The sequence below is a fragment of the Malaclemys terrapin genome, chromosome 9, assembly GCF_027887155.1.
Source record: "Malaclemys terrapin pileata isolate rMalTer1 chromosome 9, rMalTer1.hap1, whole genome shotgun sequence".
In the NCBI taxonomy this organism is placed as follows: domain Eukaryota; kingdom Metazoa; phylum Chordata; order Testudines; family Emydidae; genus Malaclemys; species Malaclemys terrapin.
The window spans coordinates 98,816,461-98,835,268 of NC_071513.1; the positions used below are offsets into that span (position 1 = coordinate 98,816,461).

Below are 18,808 nucleotides of genomic sequence, written 5' to 3' on the forward strand. Positions count from 1 at the left end.
AGAACCATCCCTCTGCTCCTTATCCCCTCCCTATAGCCCCTCTGCTTTCCCTCCCCTTCTATAACCTCCTCAGACCCTCTTATGGCATAGACTCCGAGAAAGCCATGAAAATCACCATAGGGCCAACCTGTCGTCACACAAGCCTCCCGGCTCACTCGCACTTTCCGGGAGGGCCACCACGAGGGGCGTGAGGACGGAGGGGAACGTGATGTGGAGTGCACCGTCTGGCAGGGTCGACAGCTCCTGGCTGCTGCTGAAGACAACCGTCAGGATTTCTGAGGGCCCAATGGGGCCCGTGCTGAGGATGAAGGTAGAACGCTCTAAATCTTCATCAAGGATGAGGTGACCTGGGCAGGAAAGGAACAGTCAGCAGGCAGTTTCCACAGGACGGGCGTTTCGAGCATCGAGCTGGTGTTCGCAGTTACAGACCAGCACCAGGACGGGGGATCAGCCTCACAGCCATGGACAGTCTCAGACTGGAATAGTGAGGCCAAGGGGATTATTATTCATTATACATTAAGTATTATCAGTATGCTTAGCAATGTACAAACATATAAAAAGACACAGTCCTTGCCCTAGAAGTTTACAGTCTAAAGTCTGGTCTAACTACAAAGTGAAGCTGACGTAAGCCATCTTGCATTGACCTATTTGCGTATGTGTCTACACTTGAGCTTGTCTCCCATCAGTGTAAGTGCCCCATTACAGTGATGCAGTAACACCATCTCCCTGAGCGGCACTGAGCCATGGTTGATGTACTGAGGTCAATACAATGCGAGTGCAGATACTGTGTTACTTATGTCGACCCTAACAGTCCTCCAGCAGCTGTCCCATAATACCCGACACTGACAGTTCTGGTCACAATTGTGAATTCCACTGCCCAGGGGTCACAGAGACTGGAAGGCTCCTCTCCACTTTAACGCTCCATGAATTTTTGAAATGTCTTTTCCTGATTGTCCAGCTTGGCAAGCACACCTAGCAGCTCTCTTTTGTTGTGTGCAGCTCCCCAGCTGATCATGCTGTCTACATGCTCCAGATGCACTCCAGCTTGGAACAGAAAGGAGGTACTGGATCTCCTTGGCCGTGGGGAAAAGACACTGTACAAGCACAGCTCTGGACCAGCCATAGAAACATGGACATCTATGAGCAGATTGCCTGGGGGATGCAGAAGGGGTACAATAGGGACCAGCAGCAGTGTCATCTGAAAGCAAAGAAATTGCGGCAGACATATCAAAGGCCAGGGAGGTCAACAGTTGATCCGGTGCCGAGCCACAGACCTGCCACTTTTACAAAGAGCTGCATATCTTACTTGGTGGAGATCCCAACACTGTCCTGCACACCACCATGGATACCGCCGAGGAGCCCAAGCCACAAGCCTCTGTCGTGAAAAGCGAGTTAGGCAAGAGGAGCCGTGTGGAGCAGTGGGGTTATGTACATAGGGGTGTCGCTTGAATCCTCTTGAGAGAGCTCGATAAAACTTTCATGGAGGTACTCTGCAATCCTCTCCTGAAGGTTTCTAGGGAGGCAGCCTTATTTCTTCCTCCGTGGTACGACACTTTCCCACACCAATCAGCGTTAACTTCAGCAGGCACCGTAGGCTCCGGGGCTGGAGCACCCACGGGGAAAAATTAGTGGGTGCTCTGCACCCATTGGCAGCCAAGCTCCCCTCACCTCCCATCCCACCTCCTCCTCCCCATCCCCTGAGCGTGCCGCGTCCCTGCTCCTCTGCCTACCTCCCAGCATTTCCTGCCCAGCTGCCGCCAAACAGCTGTTTGGCAGCGTTAGCAAGCTCGGGGGGCGGAGGAGGAGCAGGAATGTGGCATGTTCAGGGGAGGAGGCGGGGCTGGGGTGGGGATTTGGGGAAGGAGTTGGAATATTGGCAGGGAGGGAGCAGAGTTGGGGCGGGGACTTTGGGAAACGGGTTGTAATGGGGGCGGAGAAGGGGTGGGAAGATGTGGAGCGGGGCCTCATGGAAGGAGTGGAGCAGGGGCGGGGCCAGGGGCAGAGGTGGGGTCGAGCACCCACAGGAAAGAGGGGAAGTCGGTGCCTATGGCAGGCACCATTGCAATACACAGGCTAGCAGCATACAGGTTCGGGAAGCTTCAGGACATCAGCAGCAGCTGTGCTCTCTCTGCCTTTGTTACCCTCAGGAATGAAATATCAGTTAAACCACCACCACCTATGGAAAATGGTGCCAGTATTCAGTGACACTGGCCTATCCCAGTGGTTTTCAACCTGTGGTCTGCAGACCCCTCAGGCTCTGCAGACGACATGTAAGGGTCCACGAAAGGTTGTTGTTACCACAGAACAGTGGTTTTCAACTTGTCTAAGATTTCCAAAGGGGTCCAACCTCCATTTGAAATTTTTTACGGGTTTGCAAATGAGAAAAGGTTGAAAACCACTGGCCTATACTCAGAGTTTTATGCAACTGAGCAATTCCTCCTCCTTTTCCTCGCCCCTGGTGGGCCGTACTCACCATGGCTGGTGCTGTAGTGACACCGGGCACAAGCTCTCCAAGGCCTTGTTTAAAACTTTAATGGAGAAAGAGAAGGGAGCTGTGAATCTTAACTTTCCCTTTCTGTTGTGACTATACTGACAATGGTACCGCTGTGTGTTTTACCTGCAGGTTCTCCCTCTACACCTTCAGAATGCCTGAGCCAGATGATGAGGAGAAAGAAAACGACTCGGGATGCATCAAGATATAATAAGGCTTCTCCGGCAGCAAATACAGATGCCGCAGACTCTTGTGGACCTTCAGGGTCAACAATCACAGGCATGCCTCCCTTTGCTATCCCTGGAGAACTCCATTACACCTCTCTACACCAGGGGCAGCTCCAGGCACCAGCGCACCAAGCGCGTGCCTGGGGCGGCAAGCCGTGGGGGGTGGCCTGCCAGTCACTGTGAGGGTGGCAGTCAGGCAGCCTTTGGCGGCATGCCTGCGGGAGGTCCGCTGGTCCCGCGGTTTCGGTGGCAATTCGGCGGTAGGTACGTTGAAGGCGTGGAACCGGTGGACCTCCCGCACGCATGCCACCGAATCCACGTTACCAGCAGACTGCCCACAGGTGCGCCACCAAAAGCTGCCTGACTGCAGTGCTTGGGCTGGCAAAATACATAGAGCCGCCCCGTCTACACACACCCCTAACATTCCACCTGGCATCAGGGGGCACATCCCTACCTTACCACTCCACCCCAGGGGACATAAAGGACAACCACAGCTTCACATACACTGACCTGTGAAAGCCACAGTTGCTGAATGCGTAGGTAAATGTGTGTAGGTAGGACACAAATGTTCTTTCCCTTTATTAAGTTCTGTTCCATTAATTTATTAAGTTTTTAATGTATTTGCTTTTAAATTGCACAGATTTTTCTTTGTACTAGTTTTGCTACTGAATAAAATTATATTATTTGGAAACTAGTTCATCTGTATTAGCTCCCAACATATGCTGCAGAGTGCCTAGCAGTTCTGAAAGCACCTACTTGCTAACTACTGTACAGTGTGACATAACTCATAGGATCAATGACACACAAGTGTGATAACCATAAATGTACAGCAAGCACTGCAAAATTATTAGGTGCATTGACAGTGTTATATTCATAGATGTACACCAAGCACCACACAATTTCTAACAGGCCCACAAATAGCAGGGTGAGGTACAGCACAATACACCACAATGCATTACTGTACTGTGATTCACTGTTCAAGTGCTCCTTCAAAGCCTCTCTGAACCGTATGGCTCTGCACTGAGCTCTTCTAATAGCCCTTGCATGTGGCTGTTCAAACTCAGGAGAAAGCCACTCTACCTCCACCCCAGCTGCAACTTTTCCCCCTTTGCTTCACAGATATTATGCAGGACACAGCTGACAACTATAATCATTGGGATTTTTGTCACTGAGATCTAATCTTGTGCATAAACAGCACCAGCATCCCTTCAATCTACCAAGAGCACATTCAACTGTCATTCTGCACACGCTGAGCCAGTAGTTAAATCTTTCCTTGGTGCTGTTGAGATGCCTGGTGTATGGCTTCATGAGCCAGAGGACAAGTGGTAGGCTGGGTCCCCCAGGATCACTATTGGCATTTCAGCATTGCCAATGGCAATCCACTGGTCGGGAAAGAAAGTACCTGCTTGTAGCTTTCTGAACAGTCCTATGTTCTTAAAGATGCCAGTGTCATGCAGCTTCCCTAACCAGCCAACACTGATGTCATGAAGCATCCCTGGTGATCCATCAATGCTTGTATAATCCTAGACAAGTAGCCATTTGTGTTGATGGCTCTGTGGCAAGGTGCTCTGGTGCCTAAATAGTGAGATGCGTGCCGTCTATCGCTCCACGCCAGTTCAGGAACCCCATTTCTCCACTATGTCCTACAAGCTGCCAAGAGTCACAGTCCTGTGTAGCAGGAAACAATTAATGCCCCTGCACACTTGCATGACAACAGCCCCCACAGTGCATTTCCCAATTCCAAAATGATTTACCACTGACCGGTCGTAATCTGGAGTTGTAAGTCTCCAGAGTGCGATTGCCACTTGCCTCTCCACTCTCAGTGCAACTCTCACTTTGGTGTCCCTGCGCAGAGAGCTGGGGCGAGGTTGGCACACAGATCCCGGAATGTGGCCTGGTGCATCTGAAAATTCTGCAGCTGCTGGTCCTCGTCCCAACCTGCATTATGATGTGTTCCCACCTGTCAGTGCTCCTTTCTCATGCCATAAGTGGCTCTCCATCATCTGCAACTGCTCCGTGAACACCACCTACACGCTTTAATTGGTTCTCACTATGTCCCACAGCAATCTTTGTCCTCCAATAAATCGTCACATTCCCCACAGATTCCATTCTTCTTACAGTTCTGCAAATACCAGAGGATCATGCCTCCTGTGCTTGCAACGCTCATGAGAATAGTGCAGAGCTATGTGGGTTTCATGCTTATGTCAGAGATGGCAGACTGTGAGAAGGGTTCATGGGATTTTTTAAAAAGGTGCAAAAATTATGGGATACAGATGACATTATGGGATGAAGACAGTTGCACACTGGGAAGTTGACCCCTTACTCCCGGTGACCCTGCGCGGCTCCTTTTTGCCCCACCATGCATTGCTAACATTTCCCAATGCGCTGGATGGCGGCAAATTGCACACTGGGATACCTACCAGTGGTGCGACCACACTGTGCATCGACAAAAGCATGCCTGGTGAGTACGCCAACGCAGGGAGCCTAGTATGCACGGGCACAAGCGATATACTAACTGCAAGAGCTTCATGCCGAACTGGATGTGGAAGGTGAGGGGCAGCCAAATGAAGGAATTCAATCAGTGGAGTGGAGAGGTCAGGAAAAGAGGATGGATGTCAGCTTCAGTGTTCACGGTGGAGTAGAAGGGAGAATCTGGGAGGCCAGAGGAGAGGAGAAGGTTGCAATCATGGCAGGAGATGACAAAGAGCAGGTTTTGGTGGGGGAATGGAGAGCCAGGGATGGATCTTTGAGATCTTATAGATCAGGAACTGAAGGGATCTTTTAACATTGAATGGTGGGGAGCGAGAGAAAGAGAGAAGGAAACGGAGGATGTTCCCAGAGGAGAAAGATGACTTCATCACTGCAAAAGGAGAGGGATGGTTTTAGGGGAATACATGGAGTTCAGGTTCAAACATATTGAGTTTGAGATAGGCTATGTAGGGGATATTTGGGCAACCAGAGATGTAGAACTAAACTTTCAGAATGAAATATTGGAGATGTGACATATCCAGGAGGAAAGATTGCAGATATGAGATGGGGCAGAGTGGGTGATGGTGGTAGTGGAGAGTTAGACTTGGGAGTCACTGGCAAAGAGATAGTAGCTGAAACTATTGGGACAGATGAGGTCACTCAAAGAAAAAGCAAAGAGGCAGAAGAGAAGGGGAATGAGAACAGAGCCTGAATCTTCAGGGATGTCAATAAACAGAGGGAGAGAAGAGGAAAAGAAGCTACTAGGGGAGACACTGAGGGAGTGCACAGAGATAGGAGGAGCAGTAGGACTGAACTGAGAAGCAGATGTCCCAGAGGAAGAAGCAGTAGTGATTGACTGTTACAAGCAGCAGAAGACAGAGGAGGAGAAAAGAAAGGAGAGCCTAAAGATTATTAAAAGAGCTAAATCAGCAGTTTCAATGGAGGAGACAGGCCAGAAGCTGGCTTGCATGGCATACAAGAGAATTAGAGCAGATGACGTCAAGGCAGCTGGAACTGGTGGCACATTCAAGTTGCTTGGAGGCAAAGGATAGAAGTGAGACAGAGTCACAGAGAGGTTTCTATAGGCTCATATTCAAAAGCTGAGGGAAAGCAATTAAATGTTAATGGGGATGAGAACTGTCCCTTTTTCAAAGACAGCCTGGCCCAGGACCGCAGGTTCATGAGAATCAGCCCTCACTCACTGACAAACCAGCTGGCACTGGGATGCTGGTACTGGAGGGATCAACCCCAAATTACAGACTGTCCAACTATGGGACAGTGGATTCAGGGAGGAGGAACAGTTTATTTCAGAGAACTCCCATACCCCATCACTCCTCCTACCCGCAGGTAGGACAGCTCTCACCTCAGTACCTGCCCTGACAGGGAGAAGAGTCAGTTTTAATTTGTCCTGGACAAACCTCAAAGGATTCAGTATTTCAGTTCCTTTGGCACCATCCGGAAATTCACATGCTGCTTCTCCAAACTTTGTTGGCTGAACTCATGAGTGGGGTTTCTGGCCGGACTCCCAGCACCTCTTGGTTCCAGCTATGTTAGCATTGCTTTGGGAATCACCTTTCCAGGGGAGGTTGGGATCCCCCACCCCAGCTAACACCCAAAAGCACAAAGACAGCCTTGAAAGCTACACATCATAGGCACCGACTCCCAAGGGAAAAAATCAGTGGGTGCTTAGCACCCACCGGCAATAGTGGTGCTGCAGCTCCAGTCAGGGATCAGCAGTTCCTGAGCAGCCCCGCCTAGACCAATCGGCTGGTAGGCTACTGCACTAATCAGCTGTTTGGTGGGCTCCCCTGAATGCAGCCCCACTCTGCCTATCAGCTGTTCTGCGCCTTCTGGGCTGGCTGCAGCAGAGGCTGACCCAGTCCTAACTTCAGCCCTCAGTGGGGGGTGGGGACCCTCCTCCAGCAGCCTCAGAGAGCTGCTCCAGCCAGGGTTAGGGAGAAGCATAGGGCTCCCTCTGCTCTGCAGAAGCCCAGCCTCAGCAGCAGCAGTGAGATCTTGCTTACCTGGGTTGGCCCCGGCTCCTACGTAGATCTCCTGGGCAGGCTCCAGCTCCCAGTCGGCTCCAACTGCAGGCAGCACTAGGTGCGTCCAGGCAGAGGGAGCCTGGCTGGGGATGGGTAGGGCCCACTGCAGTGGCGGGAGAGGGGAGGCCACCATGGGCACAATTTGGGGGTGATGGGGCATGCAGAATCACTGCCACTGCCTTCCCACATTTCTGCCAGTGCCAAGCTTGGGGAAGGGTCTGTTCTCAGGGGTGCCATTGGGTGGGGGGACTATCCTGGCCCCCCCGGGATAGTAAAAATCTGGGGGCAAATCTGTCTCTCTCATCCCTCCCTTCTACCCATGCATCATTTATCCAAAAGGCTCATTTGGCACTGAAGTTAAATAGGTGTTAACAAAATCAGACCAAACAGAGTTTTTCAAAGTGTGATTTAAAATCCTTTCCCCTCTCCATTGCTCAATTTTCTGTCTCTTGACTCTTGTGACTCCATGCATCTGAAGAAGTGTTTTTTTTACCCAAAAAACCTTATGCCCAAATAAATCTGTTAGTCTTTAAGGTGCCACCGGACTCCTTGTTGTTTTTGTGGATACAGACTAACACGGCTACCCACTGATACTTGACTCTTGTGATGTTATCATTTCACTAGTTCTCCTGTTATCATAGGCTTTGTCTGGACTAGCATTTGTCCTCCTGTTGTAATTGATTGCCAATTGCTTGTTAAGTGACTGTAAATGCTAATCTAGGTGCAAACATTTGCAGAGTATCAGCCTGGGCAAACCACAAAACTTTGTGCTAGAGAACAAACATTTGTGGAGAGCCTCAGTTATTAACACAATTAACATTTACAATCAATTGGTTCAAATTATAACAGGACCACCAACTCTAGTCTAGATAAAGCCAAAGCATGAGTCCCCCAGGCTAGACAGGACCTGGATTTTTAATATAAAAGGAGGCAATATAAATGTATTGTAGTCCCCAAAACAAACAAACGTATCAACAAAACAAAAAACACCTAGCACCACAAATCTTCATGTCTTCTTTACACATCAGAAGAAAATCAAACAAAGGCACAGTCTCAGTTATCGCCCCTTTACAGATCACCTTTAAAAATGAAATGATCCTTTACATTCCTAATTCCCCCAAATCAGGGAACTGCCGACCTTGTGGAGCTGAAAGACTGGATCCGGGTGTGAATATTTGTTCCTTTCCACCGTTGCATGTACATATAGAACAATGCTGGGAGCAGAATGGGTTAGGGTAAGAGAAAGCTGATTTGGGGGAAAAAGCCCTCAAAAAAACCTTGCCTTGAAAATAGCGACAGGATTGGTTTAGTAGTCAAGATTTCTGAGGTCGTTTAAGTGAGATACAGTCCCACTAAAAAAAATCATATAATATCCAAATTTACACTTCTTATAACTTTTTTTTTTTAAACAATACTTGGGGCTCAAATTATGGCTCTGATGCTGGTATTCTCTCAAAAAGAAGAACAGGAGTACTTGTGGCACCTTAGAGACTAACAGATTTATTAGAGCATAAGCTTTCGTGGACTTCGGATGCATATGCATCCGAAGAAGTGGGCTGTAGTCCACGAAACCTTATGCTCTAATAAATCTGTTAGTCTCTAAGGTGCCACAAGTTCTCCTGTTCTTCTTTTTGCGGATACAGACTAACACGGCTGCTACTCTGAAACCTGGTATTCTCTCAGGATCAATCGTGGATAATTTCACCACCCACTTCCCTTTTGGGGAAGCAATAATTAAAAAGCTATTCAGGGGCTGGGGTAGAATTTATGGTGCAAATTTAAGTTATTTGATCAAGAGGTTCCCAATATATGTCCTCCTCCTGCATTATGAGCTTCTTTTAATTTTCAAAGTACTCTAAAATCCACATGCATAATGAGATTATCTAGGATATTGGTTTGCCACAACAGGGGCAATGGCGCAAATTTGGAGTGATTTGGTTCAGGCATTCCGCAGATACTGTCCGCCCCAATAAGAAGAAGATTTTAATATTCCAGTTGCTCTAAAACTGACAAGCAGAGTGAGATTACCTTGAACAATGGTATTCCACAACTGAAACTGAGGTAGAAGGGAAGTCCCATTGAGATGAATGGGTCATTTCACACCACCCAGAGCTATTGTGTTAGACCAGGGGTCGGCAACCTTTCAGAAGTGGTGTGCCGAGTCTTCATTTATTCACTCTAATTTAAGGTTTCGCGTGCCAGTAATACATTTTAACATTTTTAGAAGGTCTCTTTCTATAAGTCTATAATATATAACTAAACTTTTGTTGTATGTAAAGTAAATACAGTTTTTAAAATGTTTAAGAAGCTTAATTTAAAATTAAATTAAAATGCAGAGCCCCCCGGATGGGTGGCCAGGACCTGGCCAGCGTGAGCGCCACTGAAAATCAGCTCACGTGCTGCCTTTGGCACGCATGCCATAGGTTGCCTACCCCTGTGTTAGACTATTCATCTCTTTGGAGCACCCTAATTCATCTGAGCACACCCCACTGAGGTGAATGGGCCATTCCACACATCAACAGCACTCCGGAACTGCAGAGGGCTGTGCAGAGCCCATTCCTTTACACTAGCTCCCTGAAGTAAATACGAAGTCTGGGGCTCCCTGCTATTCCTCTTGCTGCCTCCAGCTGGTAGATGTGTTTCTAAAGTGGCAGATCATTCCCTGCCCACAGGTGCCCTCCTATCATGCCCCCTCACTAACACCTCTTCCTCAAGAAACAAGGAAAATAACTTCCCAAAAATATGGTTAATTCAGGCCTTGTTTACACTAAAGCGCCTTTGCCAGTATAGCTATGCCAGCTAGACTCACCCCTGCTTAGTACCTTCTTCAACTCAAGAAGTGTGTTTTAGATTCTTGCTGGCACTGCCAGTCTGACGTGCCTTCTCTGGCTTGTCAGATTGGGTTTATATCCGCTGGAGAACCACAGCGCCACTCAGACTGCTTTCCAGGCTGGTGAACCACCTGTGCTTCATTCATTTTATACCAGTGTAACTCCACTGATTCCATTGGGGTTGTTCCTGATTTACAATACTACAAGTGAGGACAGAATCAGGCATAGACACCGACTCCATGGGTGCTCTAGGGCTCAAGCACCCATGGGAAAAAAATAGTAGGGATGGTTCAGCACCCACCAACCACAGCTGTTCGGCAGCGAGCTGGCATGAGGCTTGGGGGGAGAGGACAGAGCAAGGGCAGGAAAAGGTGGTATGAGGGCGGGGCCTCGAGGGAGGGGGCGGAGCAGGGACAGGAAGAGGTGGAGTGAGGGTGGGGCCTCGAGGGAAGAGATGGAGTGGGGTGGGGCCTTCGAGCGGAGCACCTACCAGGAAAAATAAAAGTCAGCACTTATGCTAAACGTAACTTCTCAGCCCTCAGGAGGCTCTTGGATTCTATCTGTGCTTATTTGAGTAACCCTTGGCTTTGACATAATTTTAGCCACACCCTTGTCCTAATATAGCTAGGTGATGTGTCACCACCCAGCATACTTACCGTTGGCACAGAGCAATGGCTGGCCCAAACTGGGGCTGCAGTCAACACAGCAGTCCTCTGCTCGGTGTCGATTCTGGATCTGGAAGGTGATGCTTCTGCTTCCTGTCACAGCTTCAAAACCTGCTACCACCTCAGACTCCTCCAGCGGGTAGATGAACACACCTATAGGGGGCAGCGGAAAAAGAATTCTGAGGCTGAGACCTGAAGAGCTACCAGACGGAAACCAGCCTGACTCAGAATAGATTCCAACCTTAGGCTCAACATTCCCAGCCTGCACTACGTGATGTACACCTCTACCCCGATATAACGCGACCCGATATAACACGAATTCGGATATAATGCGGTAAAGCAGTGTTCGGGGGGGGAGGGGGAGGCTGCGCACTCTGGCGGATCAAAGCAAGTTCGATACAACGCAGTTTCACCTATAACGCGGTAAGATTTTTTGGCTCCCGAGGACAGCGTTATATCAGGGTAGAGGTGTATTAGCTCTTCACCACAAATTCTGCTTTAGTGCTGGTAAAAGGTCCTGGAGAGCATGCACCCCCATTTATCCTCAGTGCAACTACAGAACAGGCAATTGCAACATCAGCTTCTCCCATGTTCCACATCCCCTAACATGTCTTATCTCTGCCCTGAAGGCAACCCCTCTATGTTGGAGAGAAGAATTCAGACTCAGTTTGTTTATTCGGTCCATAGCTTCTCTGTTGAGACTCCCAGCAAGGGGGGCAAATCTGATGGTGGCTTTTGTGATGTGGTAATCGGACTGAGACTCACTAACTCACTTCACCTCCTAAACCACTGAACAGCCATCACATGGAAACGACTTTTGGTCACTACTCCCAACGTGGACAGAATAGAGCAGTTGACCTAGTGATGCAAGGTTTTGTATCCCAGTTCCAGTCCCCTCTGAGCGAGCCAGTCCTCCAACAAGGGATTTTTAACCTTCAGGATGCACTAAGGCAACTAGGAAACTGCTCTAGATCCATTTTAGTATCTACTTAATGCACCAGAGGGTGCCTAGCTATTTAAATGCACAACAGCCTGGCTATTTGTCGCCTTGCTGAAAGGTGACTGGATCAGTGCCTCCTGGTGCAAACCACCCCAGATTCACCTATGATATGATCAGGGAGAAGGAAAGCCCAGTGCTTCCACCTCTTCTTACTCATGGGCTGTACTGGATTTGGGAAGGATCCTTCTGCCAATCTAGCATTCATGTCCTGGCTCAAGCATGTGTATTCCGCTGCCTCCTACGGGAACATGCTGGGTTTGGTTCTACCTATATCAGTTCCCTATACTGACTATCCTAGTGGGTCTCCTCCTTTAGGTCACTAAGTAGAGGCAAGAGTTCAAGAGACCAAGGATGAACAGGTAGAGGAGGATGGGTGCAGCACGGCTCCACACCAAGATAGGCCAGACCTGCTCCTATATCCCAGCAATCTGCTAGTTAAGTAGGTGCAACTTATTCTTTAGCTCTAGATAGATGCATCTTACCTTCTACAGGATCCTCCCCTGAGTTGATGTAAGTGAGGTGAGCAGTGACTCCCAGGGAGTACCCGTTGGCACAGGCCTTTACGCATGAGCTCTTCAGAGGGAGAGCTGTCCAGGTAGCTAGAGAATACAAGCCTGGCATGGTCTCTAGGCACAGCTACCAAGTCCTGCCAGCTGGGGCTATAGAAAGAAGGTGAAACAACACAAGCAAGCATTGAAGTTTGGAGGCAAGGAGAGGTCAGACTGAATGCTGTCTTTAACTACCAAGAGAGGTTCTGAAGTCTGTAAAGAAGTGGGATTAATAAGTCAACCGCAAGATTAGAATATTGCACAATGAAGCTGGTGATTTTACAATATTCTTCCTTCCTCAATTCCTCCACCCTCCCTCTCTCTGCTCCTTGGGTTTCCATGATGCTTTGCTCTCCTGGATCTTCTCATCTTTCCTCTCAAACTCTCTCCTCTGCCCCCTTTCTCCGTCACGCTTGACAATTCCACTATCTTCCCAATCACTCAAGTGTACAGCCTCGGGGTACCATTCAACTCCTTTCTCCCCTTCTCTCCTCACATCTCCGTTCTAATCAGGTCTTGTTACTTTGTACTCTGCAACTTCTCTACTGTCCTTTCATCTCCATCCCAACCTTCATCTAAAACCCTCACCTGGGCCTTGGTCCTCTCTCACCTCAGCTATTCAATCTTCTCCTCTCCAGCTTCCCTGAATCTCATCTTGCTCCCCTCCAATCTATCTAAAGTGCAATACCAAATTCTCCTATCACACTTCTCTGACCATTCCACTCCACCTCTGAGCTCCCTCCCTGACTTCCCCTAGCCTGCTGTATTACATACGTCTCATCCATCATCCTCACGTTTAGGATCAGGTATATGTTTCTGCCTTCATTTCTCCTGCTCTCTCCTTTGCTCCTGCTACGGCACTACCCTAATTTCCCTCTCTGTATCCTTCCTCCATGCCCACCTTCATGCCTTCTCCATGCCATTACGCTCTTATACTTGGAACAAGCTCGCTCTGCTGATGCACCAAACCACCTCCTTCTCTGCTTTCAAATCCCTCTTCACAACATTTTTTCTGGCAAGCCTTCCAATAATGAGTATTGCACAATTCCTCCAGCACCTCAAGCTCACACCAGCACTCACTAGAGTGGGATCTCTGAACTCTGCATCTAGACTTCATTGCAAGATGGGCCTTCTTATGTTTTGTATAGGGCTGAGCATACAGCTGGGTCTCAAAAACCAATCCTTGGTAGGGACCCGAGGAAGGTAGCATCATGCTGCCAGGCTGGGCAGCCACTCCGGGAGTGCTCACTGGCCACAACAGCAGCAGAATTAAATGAGCCCACAAGCTAAGCAGGGCAAGGACTTCCTCAGCCCCTGTATTTAATGGAATTTAAGAGAAAAATCCCCGTTTCTGTGGCCCTTTGGAATGGATTTGACTGGGAGGAAAAGAGCAACACAAGGACTGATTCTAAGCATGGTTGGGATCAAACAGCCATGCGCTTGCTCTCTGTTTATTTTTCCATGTCAGCAGCAGCTGAGCACTCAGCCTACACTTTCCAGTGAAACCAGTACTAGCTGCTAAGATCTCCAGAGGGGACCTATATGGACACTGAAGGCAAAAGAAGATTTGTCCCAGACTATGCTCCATGCTCTCTTCTGCTGTCTTTAGGGACCGGACATCAGGAGACACCAAACCCTGCTTCAGCCTCAAAGCACAGGCCGTATCTGCTGTTCCCATCCCTGTCAGCCACCCACAAAGGTTACCAGGGTAATTGATAAACAAGTGAAGGGAAAAAACACAGAGTAGCTAGGACAAAACAGAGACTGGAGTCTCTGTTTGTTGGGGGATTAATAATTAACAACAAAGTCAACACTAAATCTGAGACAACATAGCGGGGAAGGAATTGTGGGAGGATGCATCCCTCCGACAGCTGGGATCTCGGCAATGCCCTCAGGCAGATCATGCAGAGTCCACTTCTGGCCACAGTAGCTCCCAGGCTATGCCTACCTTCTACCTGTGGTCACTTATCCTGAGAAAAGTCCATGAATGATCCCAAAAGGTCAGGACACCAGCCCATCCCTGAGGCCATCAAACTTTCCCACCCCATTCCTACTTCCAGTTCCCCATATCGACTCAGAGACTTTTCCAAAACTATTGCTCAAAGGATATTCCTGATCGAGAAGTGAAATGTAACGTTATTTCCACAACGTGCCTCAAGACTCACATGGAGGGTCTGCCTGAACCAACAGGCCTCACTGCTTATGTGAAGGGGCTGTTTGGCCCCTCTTCCACCAATATCCCTCACCCCTTCACAGGAAGAGACTGCATAATCCTGGAATAAGAAAAGGACTCTGGCTCAGTGTCCAGCCAGAGCTGAGCTTCTTTGCAGTGGTAAGTGAATGGATCCCCAAACTGGTCAACTCAACGTATTTCCATAAAACATTCGGATATCCCGTAATGCATCTTCCCTGCAGAGAGATTCCTTAGATCCTTCTTCTCCAGACACATGCAGTATTTAGTCTGTGCCCAGCCAGCTTACTACATACCTCACCTCAACTCCCACTCTTGATTCACCCGGATGCATAATGGATAGAGACATCCCAGCATCACTAACGTGTGCTATAGATTTAGCTGCTCTGAGTGCAATAGGCTAAGAGAAAAGGGCAAGGCCAGATGGAAACAAAGCAGCTGGTTTCATCTCACTCCAGTGTCCTTCATCTCAGGAATAGCAGGCTTATGAGACAGACTGTAATTTAAGATTCCATGTACCCACAATTTATGGGTCAAGGATGCATCTGTTTGGAGCAACTTACGCCACTTGGAAAATGGAGACACTGAAGTGGAGGAGTGATAAACCCAAAACAAGTCTGAGGAGACAGAGCTGTGATCAAATCAATCACTGTTAAGAGAGCAGTGGCTACAACGGATGGGGACGATGTCCCGGAACTTTACAGACGAGCATTAGAAAGTACGTACAACCCAGGAAAACATAGATTATCTCAGATTGCCATTACCATGCCATCCACCTACACATCCCATAAAATGTAATTACCAGACAACTTAGATTAGTGCACAGATCCTAGGAGGCTGGGGAGTGTGAATCTTGGTAGTAATCCAGGCCTGGGCGTGGACCCTGCTGCATTTAGGAACTGGAGTGTGATTCCTAACACTAGAGTCCTGGGGTGAAATCCTGGCTCTGTTCAAGTCAATATCAAAAGTCCTATTAACTTGAACAGAGCCAGGATTTCACCCTGATGTACAGGTCCTCTTGGGCTCAGGAGCTGGGAGTTTGAGTCCTGACACTATTGTGGTGCTGTAGTTCTGGGTGTCATTAAAACTGCTCTGAGGATGATCACAGCAGGTTAGCATTAGAGCTCTGGTGGGGTTCTAGAGCACAGTCGTCCTAATAGGGAACTGCCAGAGGGACACTCCCACTGCTCAAAGTGCCAGCTGGCATTGGGAAGCCAAGCTCATGTACATCTGTTCTGATCATGCCCTCACTAGGACCCCTTGAGCATAAGCAAAGGGAAAAGAAGGCATCAAGCAAACCATAGGAAGCTGTGGGGGGCTCAGACCTCAGAGCCACTCCACGAGTTCCCAAGACAGTGTGCTTAATGCGCCACCAGTGAGCCCGCTATTTGCCAGGCCCCTGATTGGCCAGAGCTTCATTTCGCTGTTTACCAGGGACTCACCACAGAGGCTGTACTGGCTGCTTTTTATCACAGTCTTTACGTTTATTCTACCAAAGTAAACAAGTCCCATCTGGCCCTCTCATGTTTTATGTAGGTTGCAGTGAGCCAGTTGGTAATGAATAAAAACAGATCCACAGGTCCTCACTCTGTGCCCCTCCTCCTCCTCTTCCCCCATTGGGAAGCAAATGGTCTGTGGCAGTGACTGCAAAGACTGTGGGTTCCTACTGCTCTCCCCACAGCAACTCCTGCAAGACAGGTCAGGTCCCCTCACCTGAGCAAGGTGCCAGCCCCTTTCTCTTATTCTGGATTGCCTATCAAACGGTACAGAGGGAAGCATAACTTGCTAGCTCTTTCTGTCTCCTACCCCACTCCTGCTTGTCACTTCTACCTAAGGGAGCTATTGTTAATAACTATTTCAGCTGGCTGGGGAAAGAGAATCGTAATTTAAAGAGCCAGCATCCCTCCTATGGATCAACTGATTCAGAATCCAGAGGAATAAGCTGTGTGTTGGGAAACAGCCAGGGAAGGTGAGTGGTTGACAGCATCTGTAGTAGATATTGAGAGAAGGGTCAAATCCAGGCCTAGTGTAAGGAAGTGGAAATCCACTGAAGACAATAAGAGTTAAATCTACTTAAACCAGATCTGAATTTGGCCCAGAGTGTCTGTGAGATCAGGCAATGATAATGAAGTATAAGATACTCTAGCTTCTTTCATCCACGGATCTCAGAACTTTCATTTAAACATTGATTAAGACTCACAATATTCCTGAGAGTTTATTCCTACTGTATTTTAAAAAAATAAATAATAACCTGACATTTAATATAATATAATAATATAATATAATGGAGATATCCCATCTCCTAGAACTGGAAGGGACCTTGAAAGGTCATCGAGTCCAGCCCCCTGCCTTCCTTAGCAGGACCAAGTACTGATTTTGCCCCAGATCCCCAAGTGGCCCCCTCAAGGATTGAACTCACAACCCTGGGTTTAGCAGGCCAATGCTTAAACCACTGAGCTATCCCTCCCCCCCTTTTTTTTTTTACACAACCAGTGAAGGGCAAGTTCTAGAACACCAGCTTTAATCCTTTACTTTTTCAAACTTATTAACATAAGAAGCCAAATTGTAATGATACAGCAATGAGGCCACTGGTATTATTACAGGTAGCAAAGGTCCACATCCAGGTGGTACTGACATCAGGGAGCACTCCAAAACCAGTTGCTGCATAAGAGTGGTTGCCACTGACAAAAGCTTGAAATAACCTGTGTTCACGGGGGTAGGGAGGGTGAGGGAAGGGGGGAAATATGGCATTGCTGCAAGTCTTTTACTGGGACAGCTTGCAACAATTAGGGGGTATAGGGCAGCCCACATATGCAGAAAACATGATTCATGAAACATAACTAGCAGGCTGTTCTCCATATCGTCGCATGATCTGATCATGCGTGAACTTCACAAATGCGTCGTATTGTTCTGCAAGTTTTGTGGTCAAAATTTCTTCATACTCTTCACGGATTTTCTCTTCACGTTCTTTCAGCAAACGTTCACAGATCATTCCAACTTGTCTGAGAGTAAACAGGGGCTGTTCTTTTTTCAATGGTGATGATGCTGGCAAAGCTGGTCCAGTAAGGAGAAATGCATGTGGCTGTGCATCAGTAGAACAACATGGATCTGTCTGCTGGAAGCTATTTTCTAAATGTCTCCTCTTCTGCATGCGTTTGTACTCCTGTTTTATGTTGTACAGAATTTGTTCTGTGGTGAGGCGGGATTTCTGTTGCTCCCTTTCACCTTAATGAATCCCAAAGCACTTGCCTGACTGTATTCTAGCTGGAGTGATGGGAATAGTTAAGGATGCTCAAGTGCTTAGAGTCTGAAGGGTCATTTTCAGAAGCTTGTAACTGTGTCAAACTTGTGCGTGTTCTGCTGAAATTCAGCATGTATATTTCTGTCTAATTTTCCCAAGTTATAATGGTTTTGCATATGCAATGGGTTTCTTTTTAATATGATAAAGCTAACAATCTGCCGTGCTTCATTTGCACTACACACAGGTACATAGGCAAACCCAGTGGAAACTTCCACTGAAAAGGTGATGTCATAACATTACAGTGGACTTGCACATGCATGTGTAAGAAAGTAAGAAAGTAAAGCAGGAAATCAATGTTAAGGCCATGGTGTGTGGGGGATATTGTCTGTGATGGTGCATGTAGAGTGAAGCCAGGGCTTCTATCTCATTGATTGCACATATTAGACAGGACAGAGCTTTCTAACACTGTACACAATACAGGGGGTTTGTTCATTGTAAAAGAGTAGGAAATTTCAAACAAAAGGGTTTGATCTTAAGCTGGTGAAAATCAGGGCAGCATGCCAATTTACGTCAGCATGCCAATTTACCATACTCTTTAATTACATGATCATGATTACTTCCCCACAGACCTAGCCACATTTAATGACCAGGCTGGACATGGAATGAGGCAGGAGTAAAGAGGACCCAAACTTCATTCGCTGCTGAAGTTTTATAGCATGTAACAAATTAATTCAAGGCCACTGCCTAACTCATTGTCGGAGTTGGAGGATGAGTAGTGTATGGGCCCAGAGGCCATAAACTGAATGAAGAGGATAAGAATAAATATTGCACAGCTGCCTCGTTCACTGAGCAACAGCCATCTAGCACACGGTGTGAGGCAGGGATCCTGCAGAAAAGCTATATGTATAATTACAGATTATCATTAGGCACAGACACAAAGAAGCAGGGCTAAAGTTGTGCAGGCAGCCAGACTTTGAATGCTTCACTTTGCAACCTTAACACACTTTAGGATACATCAGGTGCTGGAACAATGTGTATTGTGGGGGTGCTGAGAGCCATTGAACCAAACTGTAAACCCTGAATATGATGGAAACCACTTC

General features: G+C 47.8%; 1 protein-coding gene across 3 annotated transcripts in view; it reads right to left on the reverse strand.

Moving 5' to 3' along the window:
• Positions 1–18,808, reverse strand: part of VWA5B2 (von Willebrand factor A domain containing 5B2) — a 55,506-nt gene that overhangs the window by 26,898 nt on the left and 9,800 nt on the right. For 2 of the 3 annotated variants that reach the window (XM_054040746.1, XM_054040745.1), the window contains 3 exons: positions 12,211–12,387; positions 10,720–10,881; positions 116–347 (listed from right to left, as the gene is read on the reverse strand). In XM_054040746.1, the coding sequence (XP_053896721.1) occupies positions 116–347; positions 10,720–10,881; positions 12,211–12,349 (533 nt within the window). In that variant the 5' untranslated portion in view covers positions 12,350–12,387. The remainder of the gene's footprint in view (positions 1–115; positions 348–10,719; positions 10,882–12,210; positions 12,388–18,808) is intronic. The other variant, XM_054040747.1, reaches the window with a different exon arrangement.